This window comes from Cyanistes caeruleus, chromosome 7 (assembly GCF_971803275.1).
Source record: "Cyanistes caeruleus chromosome 7, bCyaCae1.hap1.1, whole genome shotgun sequence".
Classification (NCBI taxonomy): Eukaryota; Metazoa; Chordata; class Aves; order Passeriformes; family Paridae; genus Cyanistes; species Cyanistes caeruleus.
The window spans coordinates 40,325,698-40,345,436 of record NC_141707.1 but is presented as its reverse complement, the minus strand read 5'-3'; the positions used below and the strand labels follow the sequence as shown (position 1 = coordinate 40,345,436).

Here is a 19,739-nt window from a genome sequence, read left to right as displayed (position 1 = left end):
CAGCCTGGAGTGCCTTGAGCTTCAAAAACAGAGGGAAAAGCGTGGAAATATCCATGAAAATGGGCTGTGCCGAGCCTGGCAATGGGAAATTCCCAGCTCAGCCTGAATAATTCCACGATTCTGGAATTCTCCGACACCAAAGGCTGAAATTCCTGCGCTAAAACCTAAGATTTTGGATTTAACCCAGCCTAAAGCACCAAGCCTTCCCTCTCAGCTGGTGGTGACAACCGTGGCACCGGTGACATTTGTCCCTCTGCCCCCTTTGATTCCCAACTCCCACTTTATCCAGAGAATTCCCCCAAAATCCCAGCAGAAAACTGATGGGAAAGGAAAAGGAATTAAACAAATCCCGTTATTCTTGTTTTCTCAGTTTTAAGAGCTGATTCCGTGTCTGAGCCGGGATTAATTTTGAGCCCTGCTCCATCTCAAGGTAAGGGAAGAGGGATTGGGATTGAATTCCTTAGGAAATTCCCTGTGCCTGGAATGGATTCGGGAGGGCTGGAGCTCAGCCCTTAATAAATTAAAAAATTAATTTTCCCGATTTCCATGCACACCTGAGCTTTAATGAAGAGCTGCTGCCCTGGGGAGGAGGTTTTGGATCAGGAGGAAAAAATTCCCTTGGCTCCAAAACTCCCTCCCGTGACAGCCAGAGCCCGTTGGATTTTCCTGGGAATAAACCCCAAACCCGCCCTTCCCTGATTCCAGCCTTTCCAGGACAATCAGGGACAGAAATGGGAATTTGGGAAGCAAATTCAGAAGGTTTTTCCTGCCCTTCCATCCCTTCCTCTCCTGGACTGATCCCTGAGCTGCCCCTCCCTCCACCTGCAGGACTGGAATTCTTCCCACTTCCCACATTCCAATCCATTCCATCCACCCAGGAAACCTTTCCTGATCTCTTTTGGGATTTTGCAAGAAGCCCTGGCAGCTGTTGGAGCTGAGCAAACATCCCATGGACAGGAATTTATTCCATTTGTTCCCTTTTCAGCTCCATCTCCAATTTTGGAAGAGGTTTTGTTCCACCCTGTGATTCCAGCAATTCAATGGAAGAGGTCAGGACACGCTCCTGGATCATTTTTCCCATCAATCCCATTTTCCAAGCAATAAACCAGGAATTTAAGTGCAAATCACTGGGATTCAAAGCTCAAAAATGCTCAGAAATCCTTTGGAATATTTGCCTTAAATCCTGAAAAACTGGGAATAAAAATCCCTTCACAGCAAATTCACAGGGGGAGCTGAACAGGCAGAAATCTTTGGAATTCCTGAGCCTTGGAGCTGAACAGGCAGAAATCTTTGGAATTTCTGGACGTTGGGAAGAGGATGGGATGGAGTTTGCCCAACCGTGGCCTCCTGTCCCCTCTCCCGCCCCGCTCTGGCTCCATTTCCCCACTTTTGGGTCGTTTCTCCCATTTTTTGGTCCCTTTTTCCCCGTTTTTTGTTTCTTTCCCCTCTTTTTTCCCCTTCCTTTCATTTTTACCCATTTTATGACATTTCTCCCCATTTTATGACATTTCTCCCCGTTTCATGACATTTCTCCCCATTTTATCACATTTCTCCCCATTTCATGACATTTCTCCCCATTTCATGACATTTCTCCCCATTTCATGACATTTCTCCCCATTTCATGACATTTCTCCCCATTTTATAACATTTCTCCCCATTTCATGACATTTCTCCCCATTTCATGACATTTCTCCCCATTTTATCACATTTCTCCCCATTTTATCACATTTCTCCCCATTTTATCACATTTCTCCCCATTTTATCACATTTCTCCCCATTTTATCACATTTCTCCCCGTTTCATGACATTTCTCCCCATTTTATCACATTTCTCCCCATGTTTCACTCTTTGCTGCAGCAGCGAGGAGACGCCGGGGTTGGGGTTGAGCCCCGCGATTCCGCCTCCGATCCCGCAGCGGAATTTTGGGAATGGGGAGGGATTTCTGGGAGCAGGGGAGCACTGACCTGACGGGCAGGGTGCGGTCCCCTTTCCTGCGATCCATCTCCCTCTGGGGCACGGGATACCAGCGGAAATTCAGCTTCCAGTTGAAGCCCCCGTAGGTCATGTCCGAGCCCGCCATGTACTCGAAGGTGTCGTCGCTGATCACGTCGATGATGGGACACACCACGGTTTTCCTGCGGGAAAAACCAAAAAAAACGGGAATTTGGGGGTTGTGGCGGTGTTTGGGCACGGGGGGAGGTGGAGGGGGAAAAGGGGGAAAAGGAGGTGGGAATAAAATGAGGGAGGGGGGAAATGGGAGGGGAAATGAGAAGGGAAAAGGTGGGAATGGGAGGGAAAGATGGGAAAGAGGAAAAGGAAGGAAAAGAGGGAGGGATAAGGAGGGGAAATGGGGACAAAAAGGGGGAATAAAATGAGGGAGAAGAGAGAGAAAGGAGGGGAAGAAGGAGGGGGAGGAAAGGGGGGAATGGGAGGGGAAAAAGAAGGAAAAAGGGGAAAGGGAAAGCAAAGAGGGGGAGGAGAAGGAAAACAGTAAAATAGGGAAAGGGGAAAAAGGGGGAAAGGGGAGAAACAGTGAGAAGGGGAAAGGGAGGAAAAGGAAAAAAAGGGAAAAGGGGGGGAAGAGGGAAAGGAAAAGAGGGAAATGGAGGAAAAGAAAGAAGACAAAAAAAGGGGGGAGAGCTGGGGAAGAAGGAAAAAAGGAGGGAATGGGGGAGGAAAAAAGGGGAAAAAACTATGGGAGAAAAAAAAAGAAAAAAGAAGGAAAAAAGGGTGCAAATTTCCATGAGTTCAGGAGATCAGAGAGAGGAGCTGTTCCTGGTAAAAACCAGGGAGAAAGTCTCCTTTGGATGGAAGAGATCCAGAACCTGGGGCAAGCTGCTTCCACATTTATTCGGGAATGAGATTTTAAAAACAAAAATTTTAAATCATTACATTTCAATTGATTAAATTTTTAAAAGAAATTAATGAAAAAAAGTAAAAATATATTTAAAAAATAAATTATTTTAATTAAAATATGTATTTGTATGTATATGTATGTTTATACGTATATTTATATTTATATTTATATGTATGTTTATATGTATTTGTATATTTACATGTATATTTATATGTATATGTATATTTACATTTATATGTATATTTATATGTATATTTATATGTATGTTTATGTTTATGTTTATATGTATATTTGTATGTATATGTATATTTATTTTAAAAAATATTTAAAATTATCTTCATTCCAGCTCAGTGAATCCTTTCAGTCCCTGTTTTTCAGCAGGCAGGGAAGGGCCTGGAGCAGATCCCTGCCTCTGGAGCCGGGAATTCCTCACCTGTCCTCCTTGATCCTGGCCAGCAGCGGCTCCAGCCAGCCCAGGGTGCACTCGCAGTGGGCATCCAGGAATGTGATCACCTGGCCCTGGGAAGCCGCTGCCCCTCGGAGCCGCGCCCGGATCAGCCCCGACCGCTGCTCCATCCGCAGGATTTTGACAGGCACTTCCAGCTTTTTCACGTAATTCTCCAAGGACGCCTTCAAGAACTCTGCCAGGTTTGGGGGAGACAAAGGCCAGCGGGATTTTTAGGGAGGTTTCATTCCGAGGTGCTCACGGAACCGCCTGGAGCATCCCAAGGGGGTGGGAATGAGCTGGGCTTTGAGGGCCCTTCCAGAACCATTCCCTGAGGCCAGGATCATATCTCGGGAATTTCAAATAAAGCACAATCACTTCCTTGGAATTAACCAGCAACCACAAAACAAAGACAATTTGCTGCGGGTTCAATCCAAAAATAAAATGGCTTTTTTTGGGATGGGTTTCCCCATCGGAGCTCTTTGCATGCTTTTAGGAAAAACAGGAATTACTTGGCTCAAATCCTCCTCCACCCTTCTGGCACAGGGAATCATTAATGAGCAGGGAAACCCAGGCAGTAATTAGGGTTCAATTAATGCTCCATGGGGCAGAACTGAAGGATGGAGCAGCTGCAAGGCTGAGTTTGCCATTGGGCTGTTCCAGGATCCTTTCTCATTCCAATGATTCCATTTAAGGAACTTGACGGGATTCTTTTTCCAGGGAGTCCCAGTTCCACGGGCAGAGTTTGCTTTTTAAAGTCTGGGGTTACAGCAGAAATGAAAAGGCAAAAGGAAAATGAAGGGTGAAGGAAATGAGGCACGAAGAGCAGCAATAAAGGCAGAGCTGGAATGAGATGGTCCCTTCCAACCCAAAGCACTCTGGAATTCCATGGGATTGACTTAATGGGGATATTGAGGAAAACCTGAAACACGGAATGAAGAGGGTGGAGAGCCAGGAAGGAAAGGATTGACCAGGAATAACAACTGCACCGAGCTGGATCTGATCCAGGGCCTGAAGGGGCTCCAGGAGAGCTGGAGAGGGACTGGGGACAAGGGATGGAGGGACAGGAGCCAGGGAATGGCTCCCAGTGCCAGAGGGCAGGGATGGATGGGATATTGGGAATTAGGAATTCCTGGCTGGGCTGGAATTCCCAGAGCAGCTGTGGCTGCCCCTGGATCCCTGGAAGTGCCCAAGGCTGGGATGGACGTGGGGACAGTGGGAGCTGCCTCAGGTGCCCTTTAAAGCTCTCCAAGCTCCAAGCCAAACCATCCTGGCCATTCCAAAGCCATTCCATAACTCCTTCCCCCCTCTCCCCAGCCCTCCCCCAGCCGCAGGGACGGGAATGTGGGACGGGAGCGGGCGGCCCGGCCCCACCTCTCTCGCTGGCATCGTCCACCAGGACGATCTCGGCCAGCAGGCGTGGCGGGGAGCGCTCCAGGACGCTGTGGATGGTGCGGAGCAGCGTGCTCCAGGCCTCGTTGTGGAACACGATCACCACGCTGGTGTTGGGCAGCTCCTCCGGGTACACCTTGCTCTTGCACCTGCCCGAAAACAGCCAGAAAACGGAGCTGGAGGAGCGGCCCGAAGGAGAGCTGCGTCTTTCCGGGATGGGTGAAGGGGCTCGGAAGGAACCGCGGAGCTGTGACCACATCCAGGGATGGTGGGGATGATGAGCCAAGGGGGAAAGGGGAGATCCGGAGCCTGGGATTCCAACGGCTCTGAGGCAGGACGGAAAAGGGGCCATGGCACTGCTCCAGAGGGGAGATTCCACATCCAGGGAGTTCAGGACGATGGGGATGGATTAAGCCAGAGACTGGAATTCCAAGGGCTCTGAGGATGTGGCAGCCTGGAAAAGAGGCCTGGAAGCAGCCATGGCACTGCTCCAAGGGGAACCTGCCACATCCAGGTGGTTCCAAGGAATAAATGAGGGGAAAACCGGAGATCCAGAGCCTGGAATTCCAAGGGCTCTGAGCATGAGACAGGCTGGAGAAGGGGCTCCTCTCCCTCTCCCATTCCTGACATTCCCAGCAAGGACCCGGCTCAACCCCACGGATCCGATGTCAGCCCCACGCTGTTCACTCAGAAATTCCAGGGACAGCCATTCCCTGGATTTGGCTCCGGGGAGGCCTGGAGCACACAGGGAACGGCCTGGGATGAGCTGCCAAGGAGCAGCAGAGCTGATCCAGGACTGATCCACCTGGAATGTTTAAATCCCCGCCTGTTTTCCCAAAGTTCCCACACAAGGGTCAAACCCTGCCAGTTTAAACCATTCCATTGTTTGGGGTATTTATGGGAAAAGCGGGAATGTGGGGCACCTCCATGAAAAATGGGAACTTGCCATGGGTTTTTCAAAGTTAATCCATCAAAAGCCTCCAAATCCCCCTCCCAATCCCCATTTCCAGAGGTCCGTGGGAAAAGTGGGATCCCAGATTTCCTGCAGATTCTCTGGGAGAAGATATCACGGGAAGGAGGTGAGGGCCCTTCCAAGGCAGGCTGAAAACTCATCCTTGGAAAAAAAAAATCCCTGCAAAATAACCCTGGAATTTATCTGGGCTTTTATCCACACTGCTCCAGCATTTCCTGCAGTTCCAAGCCCCTTGAAACCAGGAATAAAGGAAATTTAAAAAAATCCCCTTTGGAACAATTTTCCTGAAATAAAATCTGTTTTCTCCCCCATCCAGGGATGTCTTGGGGGCCCCTCTGAGGCTGCCAGGGAGGAAAATCTGTTTTCCATGATTTTCACACTAATTAAGGAGCTGACAGCTCCTCTTTTCCAATTATATCTCCCGATCCAAACAGCTGCTCCGAAGGCAGCTGCAGCCCACGTGGAAAACATGGAAGGGAGAGCGAGGATTGTGCTTCTGGAAGGGAAATTTTCAGATATTCTCAGAATAAAGGAGAACTTCAACCATCCAAGTGTGTCCATGTCCATGAAAAACGTTCCAGCCCTTACGGATATTCCATGGAGTGACAGGAATGCTGGCATTGCCATCACTCATCCATGGAATCGGAGAATCCCAGGATGGGTTGGGATGGAAGGGACCTTAAATCCCATCCCAGCCCTGCCATGGGCCCCTCCCACTGCCCCAGGCTGCTCCAACCTGGCCTTGGACATTCCAGAGATCCAGGGGCAGCCTCAGTTTCCCTGGGAAAGCTGTGCCGGGATCTCCCCACCCTCTGAGGAAGGGATTTTTTATCCACCACGACTTAGAGCTGGAAAAACCCCAGATCCAAGAGGTCCTGGTGGAGAACAAATGGATCAGGTGTGGCCACCCCAAAATAAACCAATTTTCCCTCCCCTAAGGGCTGAATTTCAGGAATAACAAATTTTGGTCTCGCCTAAAAATCCAGTCAAGAGTTCTGAGGAGGGAAGGATTTTCCCAATTAAAGGGAGTTTTCCCACAGATCCACGGCCAGCCCTGCACTGCTCCTTTCCCCCAGCCAGGATCACATCCCAGTGTTTTTTCCTTTGGAGAATCGCCACAAAACTCCAGCTCCTCATTTAACCCCGGCTGCTGTTCCAGAAATCCCAATGTTTCTGCTCAGCCCTGGATGTTCCCACAGCCAGGAGCCAATTCCAGCCTCAATCTCCAGGAAAAAATCCAATTAGGATACTCCAGCAGTCCGTGGAACGGCACTTGGAGCCTCGCTCATCCAGAAAAGATTGAGGATGGATTTCTTCCCTCGCTGGAGAAAATCCTTGGGAATGAAACGAGGCCTTTCCCTGGTGAGTTAAGCTGGGTTTAAGGTTTAATCAATAGCTCCCAATTAGAGCTGGCTCTGATTAAAATCTCCAGCCTGGCCATTTCCAACAGGACCCTGGAAATCCAGGGACATTCCCTGAGAGAAACCTCGGGATGGAACGGGAAGCAAATGAAATTCCATGGATCAGCTGGAATGAAACCATCAGTCCCGGGGCAGGGATAGCAGGGAGCCAGCAACGGGATGGGGAATTTGTGGGATCCTGATGAGGAATCCCATTCCCACAAAATCCCATTGACTCTGGAGCCAGGCTGGGAGAGCTGGGAATGTTCCCCTGGAGAAGGGAAGGATCCAGGGAGAGCTGGGAATGTTCCCCTGGAGAAGGGAAGGATCCAGGGAGAGCTGGGAATGTTCCCCTGGAGAAGGGAAGGATCCAGGGAGAGCTGGGAATGTTCCCCTGGAGAAGGGAAGGATCCAGGGAGAGCTGGGAATGTTCCCCTGGAGAAGGGAAGGATGCAGGGAGAGCTGGGAATGATCCCCTGGAGAAGGGAAGGATGCAGGGAGAGCTGGGAATGTTCCCCTGGAGAAGGGAAGGATCCAGGGAGAGCTCCGAGCCCCTTGCAGGGCCTGAGGGGCTCCAGGAGAGCTGGAGAGGGACTGGGGACAAGGGATGGAGGGACAGGAGCCAGGGAATGGCTCCCAGTGCCAGAGGGCAGGGATGGATGGGATAGTGGGAATTGGGAATTCCTGGCTGGGAGGGAGGGGAGGGCTGGGCTGGATTTCCCAGAGCAGCTGTGGCTGCCCCTGGATCCCTGGCAGTGCCCAAGGCTGGGCTGGAGCAGCCTGGGACAGTGGGAGGGGTCCCTGCCATCGCAGGGCTGGGATGGATGAGCTTTTAACTCCCAGCCCATCCCATCCCAATTCCCAGCATTCCCAGGATGGAATTTTAACTCCCAGCCCATTTCCCAATTCCCAGCACTCCGGGGATGGGATTTAATCTCCCGGCCCATCCCAATCCCAATTCCCATTTCCCAATTCCCAGCACTCCGGGGATGGGATTTAAGCTCCCGGCCCATCCCAATCCCCAGGATTCCCGGGATCTCACCCGTCCAGCCGCACGTCGGGCAGGCTGCGGTTCAGGGCGATGCGGTCGCTGGCCAGGAGGTTGAACTGGTTGATCTTGAACAGCTCCTTCATCTTCTCCTGCTCCTCCTTGGGAATGAGCACGGCCCTGCCCATCTCCCCCGGGCCCTCCTGGCCCCGGGAAATAACGGCTGGAAAACGGAACAGCAGGAGCTGCTTTGAGCACCTGGGAATTGGATTTATCCTTCAGGAAACTTCTGCTTTTCCACAAGGAATGCTGGAAATCCAACCCCCATTTTCCCTGCTCCGCTGGGAGCTTTTATCCCCCTCTGGATCCAAGAACATCCAGTTTTATTCCAAGATGATTGAACCCCCTGGATTTGGTCCCTCCCACTATCCCAGGCTGCTCCAAGCCCTGTCCAAGCTGGCCTTGGCCACTTCCATGGATCCAGGGCAGCCACAGCTCCTCTGGACACTCTCACAGGGAATTCCCTGGATCCCTGGAATGCCCCAGGCCAGGCTGGACGGGGCTTGGAGCCCCCTGGAATAGCAGGAGCTTTCCCTGCCCATGGAATGGGATTTACGCTCCCTTCCAACCCCAACCATTCCCCAAACCGCAAACACAAACTCGGACAACACCAACACCAGCAGATCCCGGGATTTCCTCTGCTGGGCAGAGCCCCGGACGGGAGGCCAGGGCTGAGGAATCCCGGCTGGGCGCTCACCGCGCAGCGCCGGGAGCAGGGAGCGCTCCTTGGGCCGGTCGCACTTGTTGCACTCGCTGAAGTAGAGCAGCAGGAAGACGTCCAGCAGCACCCAGAGCAGGGACGTGGCCAGCACCACCCGGCAGTAGCCAAACCTCCTCATGGCTCCGGGGAGCGCGGCGGGATCACAGCCCCACGGCGCGGATCCAGCAGGGAGGCAGGGAGCGGCATCCCGCTGCGGGCACAGGAAAAGCGGATTTTCATGGATTCGGGGGTGTTCGTCCTTCGATCGGGAGTTGTTTGATACCCAAACATCCGCTCTCCTCAAGGAAACATTTCCATTTCCAATTTTTCCAGTTTTTCTCCTGCCAAAATGTTTCGGGCTCCACCTCGTGACTGCCAAAGATTCCTTGGAAAAGGGCACGGCAGTCACTGATCCATGGATTTGGGTTCCTGCCCCAATTAGGGAGTTTGGAAAACAAATCTAAAGGTGAGGCCTCTCCAAAGGGTGGAGCCAGACTGTGGGAGCTGGGAATGTTCCCCTGGAGAAGGGAAGGATCCAGGGAGAGTTGGGAATGTTCCCCTGGAGAAGGGAAGGATCCAGGGAGAGCTGGGAATGTTCCCCTGGGGAAGGGAAGGATCCAGGGAGAGCTGGGAATGTTCCCCTGGAGAAGGGAAGGATGCAGGGAGAGCTGGGAATGTTCCCCTGGAGAAGGGAAGGATCCAGGGAGAGCTGGGAATGTTCCCCTGGGGAAGGGAAGGATCCAGGGAGAGCTGGGAATGTTCCCCTGGAGAAGGGAAGGATCCAGGCAGAGCTGGGAATGTTCCCCTGGAGAAGGGAAGGATCCAGGGAGAGCTGGGAATGTTCCCCTGGAGAAGGGAAGGATCCAGGGAGAGCTGGGAATGTTCCCCTGGAGAAGGGAAGGATGCAGGGAGAGCTGGGAATGTTCCCCTGGAGAAGGGAAGGATCCAGGGAGAGCTCCGAGCCCCTTGCAGGGCCTGAAGGGGCTCCAGGAGAGCTGGAGAGGGACTGGGGACAAGGGATGGAGGGACAGGAGCCAGGGAATGGCTCCCAGTGCCAGAGGGCAGGGATGGATGGGATATTGGGAATTGGGAATTCCCAGAGCAGCTGTGGCTGTCCCTGGATCCCTGGCAGTGCCCAAGGCCAGGCTGGATTTGGGATCTGGAACAGCCTGGGATGGTGGAAGCTGTCCCTGGAGGACTGGGATGGGATTTAAGGTCCCTTCCCACCCAAACCATTCCATGATCTCCAGCCTGGCTGTGATCTGTAATTAGAGGTCTGTAATTAACAAATTAACGCCTCCCACTCACCGTCAGCGCCTGCATTCCAGACTCCGAGTCCTGCTCCAGCCATGCTCCCACAGAATTCCCTCAGCACTGAACCGCTGGATAATTTTCCAAGTGCCTGGAAAAGAAAAGGAGAAGAAAGTCCCATCACTTTTCTGTGTTTCCTAAAACACAAAAAAATTCCTTCCAATTAAAAATCCCTCCTCGGCTTTATCCACATTTCAGCTTCCTTATCCTGCCCTGCTCAGCTCCTCATTCCCAAGTGGGCTCTTTCCCTTTTCCATCCCATTTTAATTGGTGTTCTCCCAAGCCAAGGGGGTGGAAGAGCTGGAAGGATGGAAATCAATCCAATAAATGATTTATTTAATTATTCTCGCAGCATTTCTGCACCAGCTCCTCGTTAATAACAATTTCCATCTGTCCCAAATATCAACCAATGGCTGTTCCTGCTGAGGGATTCCCAGGGAGCTGATTTAAAATTCCGGGAATTGCTGGTCTGGGATAACACATTCCATTTGCACGGGAATGCGCAAACGGGAATGGTTTCATTGCAGGAAAAAGAAATGAGGAAGGAAAAAACAAATTTCCCAGCAAAACTGCGGATGCTCCATCCCGGGAAGTGCCCAAGGTCGGAAGGGCTTGGGAAGGATTCCCTGGGAATATGGGACGAGATTTGCACCCCAAAGCATCCCAGGATGCTGTGATTCCATAAAATCCCCTCCTCCAAACCTCCCAAAGGAAGAAGCTTCCAAAAAACAAAAATAAGATTTAATTGAAACTCAGCCTCACAAGGTTTGCAGGAAGAGGAGGAAAGGAAAAATCCCGAGGTTCTGAGCTCCCACTTCCTGGAATAAAGCCAATTTTACCCCATGATCCTGCAGCAAAGCACAGGGAAATTCCTGCCCCAAACCCTGCAGGAAAGGAGGGATTTGGGAACAGGAAACAGGAGGAAAAATGAGGAATCCTTGAAGTGACCCCACCCAATGCTGTGGGCGGGAATTCTGGAGGCTGAGAATCCAAGGGAACGACAATTCCAGATTCCAATCCTTGATTTGCCTTTTCCCTGGATTAAAAATTCCGAGTTTCCTGCGGATTGTTCAGGAATTCTTCCTGGAACCCCCCAGCCCCTGGCTCTCCCCACAGCCAGACCATGCCCTGAGCTGAATCTCTTGGGCCTCAAAGGCTCAGAATCCATCACTGCTCCCCAAAAACCTCCTCATTCCCGTTCCCAAGATCCCTGCAAGGGAAATAAACATGGATACAGCAAAATTCCCAACTCTTGAGCTGTATTTGCCCACCAGGGCCGGGAATTCAATTCCTTAGTGAAATCTGGGATAATTTCGGGCTTTTTTCTGGGCTGAAAATGTGGAAACTGCAGCAGCACAGGGTGGGGGTGGCAAATTAAGGTGATTTCAGAAGAAACTCAGCGGAATTTTGGGGAATTGTGGAATTCCAGACTGGTTTGGGTGGGAAGGGACATGAAGGATTATCCCATTCCACCCCCAGGGACCCCTCCCACCATCCCAGGCTGTTCCAGACTGGCCTGGAGCACTTCCAGAGATCCAGGGGCAGCCACAGCTGCTCTGGGAATTCCAGCCCAGCCAGGAATTCCCAATTCCCAATATCCCACCCATCCCTGCCCTCTGGCACTGGGAGCCATTCCCTGGCTCCTGTCCCTCCATCCCTTGTCCCCAGTCCCTCTCCAGCTCTCCTGGAGCCCCTTCAGGCCCTGCAAGGGGCTCGGAGCTCTCCCTGGATCCTTCCCTTCTCCAGGGGAACATTCCCAGCTCTCCCTGGATCCTTCCCTTCTCCAGGGGAACATTCCCAGCTCTCCCTGGATCCTTCCCTTCTCCAGGGGAACATTCCCAGCTCTCCCTGGATCCTTCCCTTCTCCAGGGGAACATTCCCAGCTCTGCCTGGATCCTTCCCTTCTCCAGGGGAACATTCCCAGCTCTCCCTGCATCCTTCCCTTCTCCAGGGGAACATTCCCAGCTCTCCCTGGATCCTTCCCTTCTCCAGGGGAACATTCCCAGCTCTCCCTGGATCCTTCCCTTCTCCAGGGGAACATTCCCAGCTCTCCCAGCCTTCCTGGCCTGATTCCAGGAGGTCAAAGCCCTTCATTCCCAAACGGGCACTTCCTGGAAATCCGGCTCAGTAGAGCCCTGAGCTGCTCCTTTAATCCTCCGTCCCTCCTCGGGCTCGTGACGGATGAAGTGTCCTAATCCTCATCAGGACAGGAATAACCCGGGGCTGGAAATTCCCAAAGAAAATCCCCAAAAGCCCCGGAGGAATTGTCCAGTTTCTCACCCGCTCTTTGACTGATTCAGGAAAGCTGGAATTCCCGAGTCCATCCCGGGCACGCGATTCCCAATCCGTAATTAACCCCAGGATTACTCTGACCTCGGTGTGACCTCAGAGTCCAGCTTCTCCTGGCCACCCGCGTTCCCGGGAATACCAAACCCTGCCCACATCCCGCTGCTGGGGTAAGGAAGGCTCCAAAATCCACATTATTACCAGGGAAGCGTTGTTCCCGACCTGAACATTCCCATTTTTATGGAATGGATCCCCAGCCAGGCTGCCCGGTTTGTCCAGGGTGGGGAGCCCAGCTCTGGGATCGCTCCAGGGATTTGTTTTCCCTGCTCCAAGGGGCTCCCATGGAGCATCCAGGAATCCATTCCCACAACGAGGGAACTTCCCGTGCCCTGGTCACAGCAGAAGGACGGAGGGAGAGGAATAAAACCATCCCAGAATCCACGCTGGCTCTCCCAGGGGATCAGAGCTCAGCCATGGAAACGGAACCCAAAATATTCCCGGGAATCTGTGGCCGTTTGTGCTGCTGCTCCGACCGAACAGAGAACCAAACCTCTCCCAGCCGTCCCCAATTCCTGGGAACAACTCCCGCTCCTCTTCCCGACATCCCTCGGGAAGCACCGAGGGAAAAACTCCCCGAGGAGGGTTTGGCAAAGCGCCTTGGCTGGGTTTTATTTCCATGGAAAACCTTTGGAGCCAGGCACATCCCAGAGACGGGGAATGCATGGAATCACCTCCCGCCCCAGAGCTGAATTCCTGCCTTTCTGTTCATTTTCCAGGGAATCTCCCGTTTGCCGCGAGAGCCCAAATCCAGCACCTCTCCCACTGAAGGGATTTGGGCTGGAATCGGATCCTTGGGATGGCCTCTGGAATGCCACGGATCCCAGACAGCAGAATTCCAGAGGTTCCAGATGGAAATCCCTGCTGGAAAAGCTAAAGCGACCCCCGGCGCTCGGGGATGCTCCTGTCCGCGGCAGAGGAATTGGAATTTTTAATGGAATTTTTAATGGAATTTTAATGGAATTTTAAATGGAATTTTAAATGGAATTTTTAATGGAATTTTTAGGAAATCTGGGGGCAAAACCTCTCCAGGTTTTGAGTTTGAGGAGGGTTTGAGGCTGCCAGGACTGCGAGAAATTCCCAGGCAGGAATGAAACCACCCACAAATCCATTTCTCCACCTAAAAAAGGCAGAATCCTCACGCAGAATTCCCAGCTTTTCCCTCCGAGAGATGAAAGGATTCTTCCTCATATCCCAGGATTTACCACCACAAAAACAGAATTTGTCCAGGAAGAGAAAACTCCTCCTTTTCCCCGTTTAAAACTGGATTTTAGGGCCACGCTGGTCTAAGCAAATCTGGATATAAAATTCTCCCTCCAAAATCCATCCTTTAATTCCATGAGCAGCTCATTAATTCATGGATGAGGAAGAACTCTTAATTCCAGAGCTGTCAAACTCCGAGATCCATCCAGGAAAGCTCTTGCACATTTAGTAAGGAATAAAAATAGGGGGAAACAAAAGGAAATAAAAGAAGAGGATTTTGGGTCCCTTTAGTCAGCGTTTTGTCTTTTCAGAATTCCGCTTTTTCCGCCTCTCTCCTCTCCTGAGATTTATTAATAGCCCCGTTCTTCCCTTGGGAATTCATTCCCGTGACTCAGGAATTCAAGTGGAAAAGCCTCATTAATTCCTCTCATCCCAGATCCCGGGAGGAAAACCTGTCCTGGCTCAGGGGGGGCTTTGTTCAGGCCCCAGCCCCGAAATTCCCGGCTCCAGCCCCGAAATTCCCGGCTCCTCCTCCCCAGTTCCATCCTCAGCAGCTCCAGAGCTGCTCAGCCTGGGAATGGTGGGAAATTCGGGAAGAGTTTACCTGGGTTTATTCCCTCCTTTCAAGGCCTGGGGCTGTGCTGGTGCAAAGCGCTGGAATCCTGCGGATAATGCAAATAAAAATTCCTAAAAATCCTCAGAATCTTCCTGGGATAGCACAGAACTGTGGAGTGGTTTGGGAAGCGAGGTTAATCCATGGGCAGAGACAGCTCCCGCTATCCCAGGCTGCTCCAAGCCCCTTCCAACCCAGCCTCAGACACTTCCAGGGATGGAGCAGCCGCAGATCCTCTGGAAGAACCAAAACTTTGGGAATTATCTTCCAACTATGGGGAGACAGCTCCTTTTCCCAAATCCTCCTCCCATTCCTTTGCTCACCAACTTCCCAAATTCCTCCTTCCCAGCCAGGCCTGGCGCCTCCCATTCCCAAACCTCCGGGATTTCTCCTGGAGAAAAGGAGATTCCAGGATTTCTCCCCCTTGGAAGAGCCTGGTGGAGGCCGCCCGGAAGCTGCCGCTGTTTGTTCCCGTTCCAGAGCTGGGATCTCCGGCCTGGAGGAATTTTCCAGCTCTTCCAACACAAGGAAACGTTGGAGAGAGCCAGAGCGAGCTGAGGAGCGGGAAATCCGGGAATGGCCACATTCCCAAGGCTGCCGGAGCTCCAGGAACGTCGGGATTGTTGGGGGGTTGGATCAGTGAGCCCTCCCAGCTCCGATATTCCAGGATTCTGGGATCTGAGGAATCCATGGAGCAGGGCCCCGCAAGCAGAATTCCATCCCTTTTCCCCAGCCATAAATCCGGAAAGATCCCGAATTCCTGAGCACCAAAATCCATCAAAACAACCAAGGAATTCTTCCAGTCCTCACAAAAGGAATCTCCCCTGTGCATTCCCGGGTTATTTCTGCCTCAGCTCCCGGGTTTTGAGGGAAGAGGATTTGTCGGGATTTCGCTCCGTGGGGTTGAAATTCAAACAGGAAAATTTCGATTTTCCCGTGTCCGTGAAAACGCAGCCACTGGAGCTCGGTTCTCCCACATTCCCAGGCAAGGTTTTCCTTGGATTCACCCGGTGGACAAAACCCTCTGGAATTTTCTGACTTTAAAGGAAAACGCCAAAGGAGAAATTCCCAATCCCGTATTTCCAAGCAATTCCGCTTTTCCTTCGTTTTCCCATCAGCCACCAGCTGGATTCCCACATTCCCACATTTCCCAAACCCCAAAATTCCATGGAATACTCGGAGCAAGTAACTCCATCCCATTCCACGCATTCCCACATTTCAGTCTCGCCTTTCCCTACGGAATTCGGCTCTGGGGGTGCAGATGGTGGGAAGAGCTCCGGCATCTCTCGTTCCCAAAAATCCAGGAGCTGTTTCTGGAGCAGGTGGGAAGAAGGTGGGAACAGACAGAAAATCCCAGAACCTCCCGGCTTCGTTTGGGAAAAAAAATGACCCAGATTTTTCCATTAAAAAAGCAGATTTTTACCCTAAAAAAGAAGATTTTTAGACAAGAAAATCACTTTTTTTCCCCCCAAGAAAAGCAGATTTTTTCACAATAAAAGGAGTTTTACTCAATTTACTCCAAAAAACTCAGGTTTTAATACAAGAAAAGCAGATTTTTACCCAAAAAATGAGGTTTAGCCACATGAAAAGGAGATTTTTACCTAAAAAAGAAGATTTTTAGACAAGAAAATCACTTTTTTTTTTCATAATAAAAGGAGTTTTACTCAAATTACTCCAAAAAAGGAGGTTTTGATACAAGAATATCAGATTTTTACCCCAAAAATGAGGTTTTGACACAAGAAAAGCAGATTTTTACCCCAAAAAGCAGATTTTTAGACAAGAAAATCACTTCTTTTCCCAAGAAAAGCAGATTTTTACACAATAAAAGGAGTTTTACTCAATTTACTCCAAAAAATGAGGTTTTGACACAAGAAAAGCAGATTTTTACCCAAAAAAATGATGTTTAGCCACAGGGAAAGCAGATTTTTGCCCCAAAAAGCAGATTTTTAGACAAGAAAATCACTCTTTTTTTCACAATAAAAGGAGTTTTACTCAATTTACTCCAAAAAATGAGGTTTTGACACAAGAAAAGCAGATTTTTACCCAAAACAAGCAGATTTTTATACAAGAAATCACTTTTTTTTCCCAAGAAAAGCAGATTTTTACACAATAAAAGGAGTTTTACTCAATTTACTCCAAAAAAAGAGGTTTTGACACAAGAAAAGCAGATTTTTACCCAAAAAATGAGATTTAGCCACAAAAAAGGAGATTTTTACCCAAAAAACCAGATTTTTAGACAAGAAAATCACATTTTTTTCACAATAAAAGGAATTTTACTCAATTTACTCCAAAAAAAGAGGTTGTGATACAAGAAAAGGAGATTTTTACCCAAAAAACCAGTTTTTTAGACAAGAAAATCACTTTTTTTTCCCAAGAAAAGCAGATTTTTACCTCAAAAAGGGAGGTTTTGACACAAGAAAAGCAGATTTTTACCCCAAAAAAAGAGGTTTTGACACAAGAAAAGCAGATTTTTACACTGGTATTTTCCTAAAGCGTGGTTTCATTGCTAACACAAAACACCAAGGGAGGAAATGAGAGGAAATTTTTAAAAGTACCAAAAAAATACCAAAAAACACCTAAAAAACCCCTTAAAAACACCAAAAATAACCCTTTAAAATACTTTTAAAAACCCTTAAAACGTAAAAAAAAACCCTAAAAAATACCCTTGAAATACCTTAAAAATAACTAAAAAATACTTTAAAAAAACCTTTAAAACACCAAAAAAATACCTAAAAAATGCCTAAAAATACCAAAAAAGCCACAAAAAATCCCAAAAAACCCCAAAAAATACCTAAAAAAATACCTTAAAAAATCCCCCCAAAAAAACCCAAAAAACCCTTAAAAACCCCTTAAAAATACCTAAAAAATACCTTAAGAATACCCTAAAAATACTTTTTAAATGCCAAAAAAAAAACCCAAAAAGCCCCAAAAAATACCTTAAAAATACCAAAAAACCCCCAAAATATACATAAAAAATACCTTAAAAATGCCTTAAAAATACCTTAAAATCCCCCCAAAAAAACCACAAAAAAACCCTTAAAAATACATAAAAAATACAAAAAAATTACCTAAAAAATACCTTAAAAATACCTAAAAAGCCTCAAGTTTTAAGGCCTCGTCTCCCCTTCAAAGCCCAGCAGCCAAGAGTTAAAATAATCTTTGCCTCCCTCATTCCCGGCGTGCTTTAATCCCCCGTTAATCTTTCCTGCCGCTATTCCCAGCATCCCAATAAATTCCAGCCGTTATTTTCCGCCAGAGAGCGGAAACCGAGCGGGTTCTTTTCCCTTTCCTCATCCCGGCTGATGCCATTTCTCCTGGAAAAATGGAAAATAAACTCGATTTTTCAGCTGGGAAGCGGATTTTATCCGGTTCCTGGGAAAGCAGCTGGCATCCCAACTCTAGGATTTTCTGGGGAAAATCCCAGTTTTTAACAGCCGTGCCAAATCCCGTTTCCAGCACTCCTGTTTTCCTGTCATTTAAAGGGAATTTCCATTGAAAAATTCAGTGGATCCCACTCCGGGCTGGGAAAAACCACCGGGAAAAACGGGAATCAGCCAGGCTGAGGCGCTTCCAGGGAAACCTGCGGCTGGAAAAGCCCCAGACGCGATTCCAGGGAATCCTGGCGGCCCCAAACCGCAATTCCAGGGAATCCTGATAGTCCAAACCGCTATTCCAGGGAATCCTGACATCCCCAAACGCTATTCCAGGGAATCCTGATAGTCCAGACCGCTATTCCAGGGAATCCTGACATCCCCAAACGCTATTCCAGGGAATCCTGATAGTCCAAACCGCTATTCCAGGGAATCCTGACAGCCCCAAACGCTTTTCCAGGGAATCCTGATAGTCCAGACCGCTATTCCAGGGAATCCTGACATCTCCAAACGCCATTCCAGGGAATCCTGATGCCCCAAACCGCTTTTCCAGGGAATCCTGACAGTCCAAACCGCTATTCCAGGGAATCCTGACAGCCCCAAACGCTTTTCCAGGGAATCCTACGGTTGAAACCCCCAACTCAAAACGTTATTCCAGGGAATCCTGCGAGGCCAAAGCGCTATTCCAGGAAAACCCATGGATGAAAGGGATAAAAAAGCCTCTCCGTCCTACCATAAGCAGCCTCCGCGTGCGGTTTTCCAGGGATATTTGGATCCTCCCTCGCGGCCCAGCCGGTGGCGCTTCCCTGGGGAGCTCCGGAGCAGATCCGGGGCCGGGATTGGGCCGGGATTGGGCCGGGATTGGGCCGGGATTGGGCCGGGATTGGGTCGGGGCCGGTCTCACATCGCTGGCCCGGCCCGGCTGAGCCCGGATTAAGCAAAGCTCCCTGGAAAGGCGGGATCAGGGAGAGAAACGGGGGGAGCGCAGGGCAGCGGAGCCGGGAGCGGGGGATCCCTCGGGATGGGGGAGCCGGGAGCGGGGGATCCCTCGGGATGGGGGAGCCGGGAGCGGGGGATCCCTCGGGATGGGGGAGCCGGGAGCGGGGGATCCCTCGGGATGGGGGAGCCGGGAACTGGGGATCCCTCGGGATGGGGGAGCCGGTGCTGGAGGAGCGGGGGGAGCCCGGCACGAACCCCCGGCCTCACCTGCGGCGGAGCCCCGAGCTCGGAGCCGGGAGCCGGGGGGGATCAGGAGGATCAGCCCGGGGGGATCGGGGGTTCCGGGGGGATCAGCAGGGTCGGGGAGTCTCAGGGGGTTCCGGGGGGCTCAGGGCAGTCAGGGGGATCAGCAGGGTCCGGGGGGATCAGCAGGGTCGGGGGGGATCAGGGGGTGCCGGGGGGGATCAGGGGGTGCCGGGGGAGATCAGCAGGGCCCGGGGATCTCAGCAGGGCCCGGGGATCTCAGCAGGGCCCGGGGGCTGAGCGCGGAGCCGCCGCCCTCCTCCTCCTCCTCCTCATGGCCGGGGCTGAGCGGGGAGAGCGGCGGGAGCGGCCCCGCAATGGCCGCGGTGCTGCGGGCCGGACCCGGACCCGGCACCGGCACCGGCAGGGACCGGAGAGGACGGGAGAGGGATGGGATGAGGATGGGAGAGGGATGGGAGAGGGATGGGAGAGGGCGGGATGAGGATGGAGGGAGGGAGGGAGGAAGGGCCGGGCAGGTGCCGGGGGCGGCTCCGGCCTCGCGAATCGCGCAGGGAGAGAAGGGGCGGAGGCGGCGCGGGAGGGAGGAGGGGATGGGATCGGGATGGGAACGGGATGGGAACGGGATGGGATCGGGATGGGATCGGGATGGATCGGGATGGGATCGGGATGGGAACGGGAATGGGATCGGGATGGGAACGGGATGGGAACGGGATGGGATCGGGATGGGATCGGGAATGGGATCGGGGGATGGGATCGGGGGATGGGGATCGGGGAATGGGGATCGGGATGGGAACGGGATGGGATCGGGATGGGATCGGGATGGATCGGGATGGGATCGGGGAATGGGATGAGATCGGGGGATGGGATGGAATTGGGGGGT

General features: G+C 51.2%; 1 protein-coding gene across 2 annotated transcripts in view; it reads right to left on the bottom strand.

The window, feature by feature from the left end:
- GALNT13 (polypeptide N-acetylgalactosaminyltransferase 13) overlaps positions 1–19,408 on the bottom strand; it is a 42,824-nt gene extending 23,416 nt beyond the window's left edge. The window contains exons 1-9 of one of the 2 annotated variants that reach the window (XM_086896666.1): positions 18,863–19,408; positions 18,390–18,603; positions 14,277–14,334; positions 10,124–10,217; positions 8,813–9,026; positions 8,110–8,278; positions 4,677–4,843; positions 3,291–3,498; positions 1,965–2,135 (exon numbers count right to left, since the gene is read on the bottom strand). In XM_086896666.1, the coding sequence (XP_086752792.1) occupies positions 1,965–2,135; positions 3,291–3,498; positions 4,677–4,843; positions 8,110–8,278; positions 8,813–9,026; positions 10,124–10,138 (944 nt within the window). In that variant the 5' untranslated portion in view covers positions 10,139–10,217; positions 14,277–14,334; positions 18,390–18,603; positions 18,863–19,408. Of the gene's footprint in view, positions 1–1,964; positions 2,136–3,290; positions 3,499–4,676; positions 4,844–8,109; positions 8,279–8,812; positions 9,027–10,123; positions 10,218–14,276; positions 14,335–18,389 lie in introns of both variants that reach the window. The other variant, XM_023931446.2, reaches the window with a different exon arrangement.
- Between the last annotated feature and the right edge of the window lie 331 nt (positions 19,409–19,739).